This window comes from Halyomorpha halys, unplaced genomic scaffold, assembly GCF_000696795.3.
Source record: "Halyomorpha halys isolate HHAL.00 unplaced genomic scaffold, Hhal_1.1 Scaffold2080.1, whole genome shotgun sequence".
NCBI lineage: Eukaryota > Metazoa > Arthropoda > Insecta > Hemiptera > Pentatomidae > Halyomorpha > Halyomorpha halys.
Genome location: NW_027109558.1, coordinates 3,354 through 3,855, shown reverse-complemented (window position 1 = coordinate 3,855; position 502 = coordinate 3,354). Strand labels below are relative to the sequence as shown.

At 35.7% G+C, this 502-nt stretch overlaps 1 protein-coding gene across 1 annotated transcript in view; it reads right to left on the bottom strand.

The window, feature by feature from the left end:
- Positions 1-461, bottom strand: part of LOC136795852 (zinc finger autosomal protein-like) — a 1,694-nt gene extending 1,233 nt beyond the window's left edge. The window contains exon 1 of the mRNA XM_067047733.1: positions 47-461. Coding sequence (XP_066903834.1) covers positions 47-461 — 415 coding nt within the window. The remainder of the gene's footprint in view (positions 1-46) is intronic.
- Between the last annotated feature and the right edge of the window lie 41 nt (positions 462-502).

The window sequence follows — 502 nt, the reverse complement described above, 5'->3', positions numbered from 1 at the left end:
GGCTTTTCATCAGTATGTCGGGCCATTATGTGTAGTTTTAAATTACTAATTTGAGCAGATTTATATTCACAATGAGGACATTGATGAGGCTTCTCGTCAGTATGTCGGGCCATTATGTGTCGTTTTAAATGGCTAAGGTGAACAGCTTTATATTCACAATGTGGACATTGTAGAGGCTTCTCATTAGTATGTTGGGTCATTATGTGCTTTTTTAAAACACTTTTTTGCACAGCTTTATATCCACAATGAGAACATTGATGAGGCTTGTCACCAGAATGTCTGGACATTATGTGTTTTTTTAAATGGCATCCTTGAACAGCTTTATATCCACAATGAGAACATTGATGAGGCTTGTCACCAGTATGTCTGGACATTATGTGTTTTTTTAAATGGCATCCTTGAACAGCTTTATATTCACAATGAGGACATTGATGAGGCTTTTCATCAGTATGTCGGGCCATTATGTGTAGTTTTAAATTACTAATTTGAGCAGATTTATATT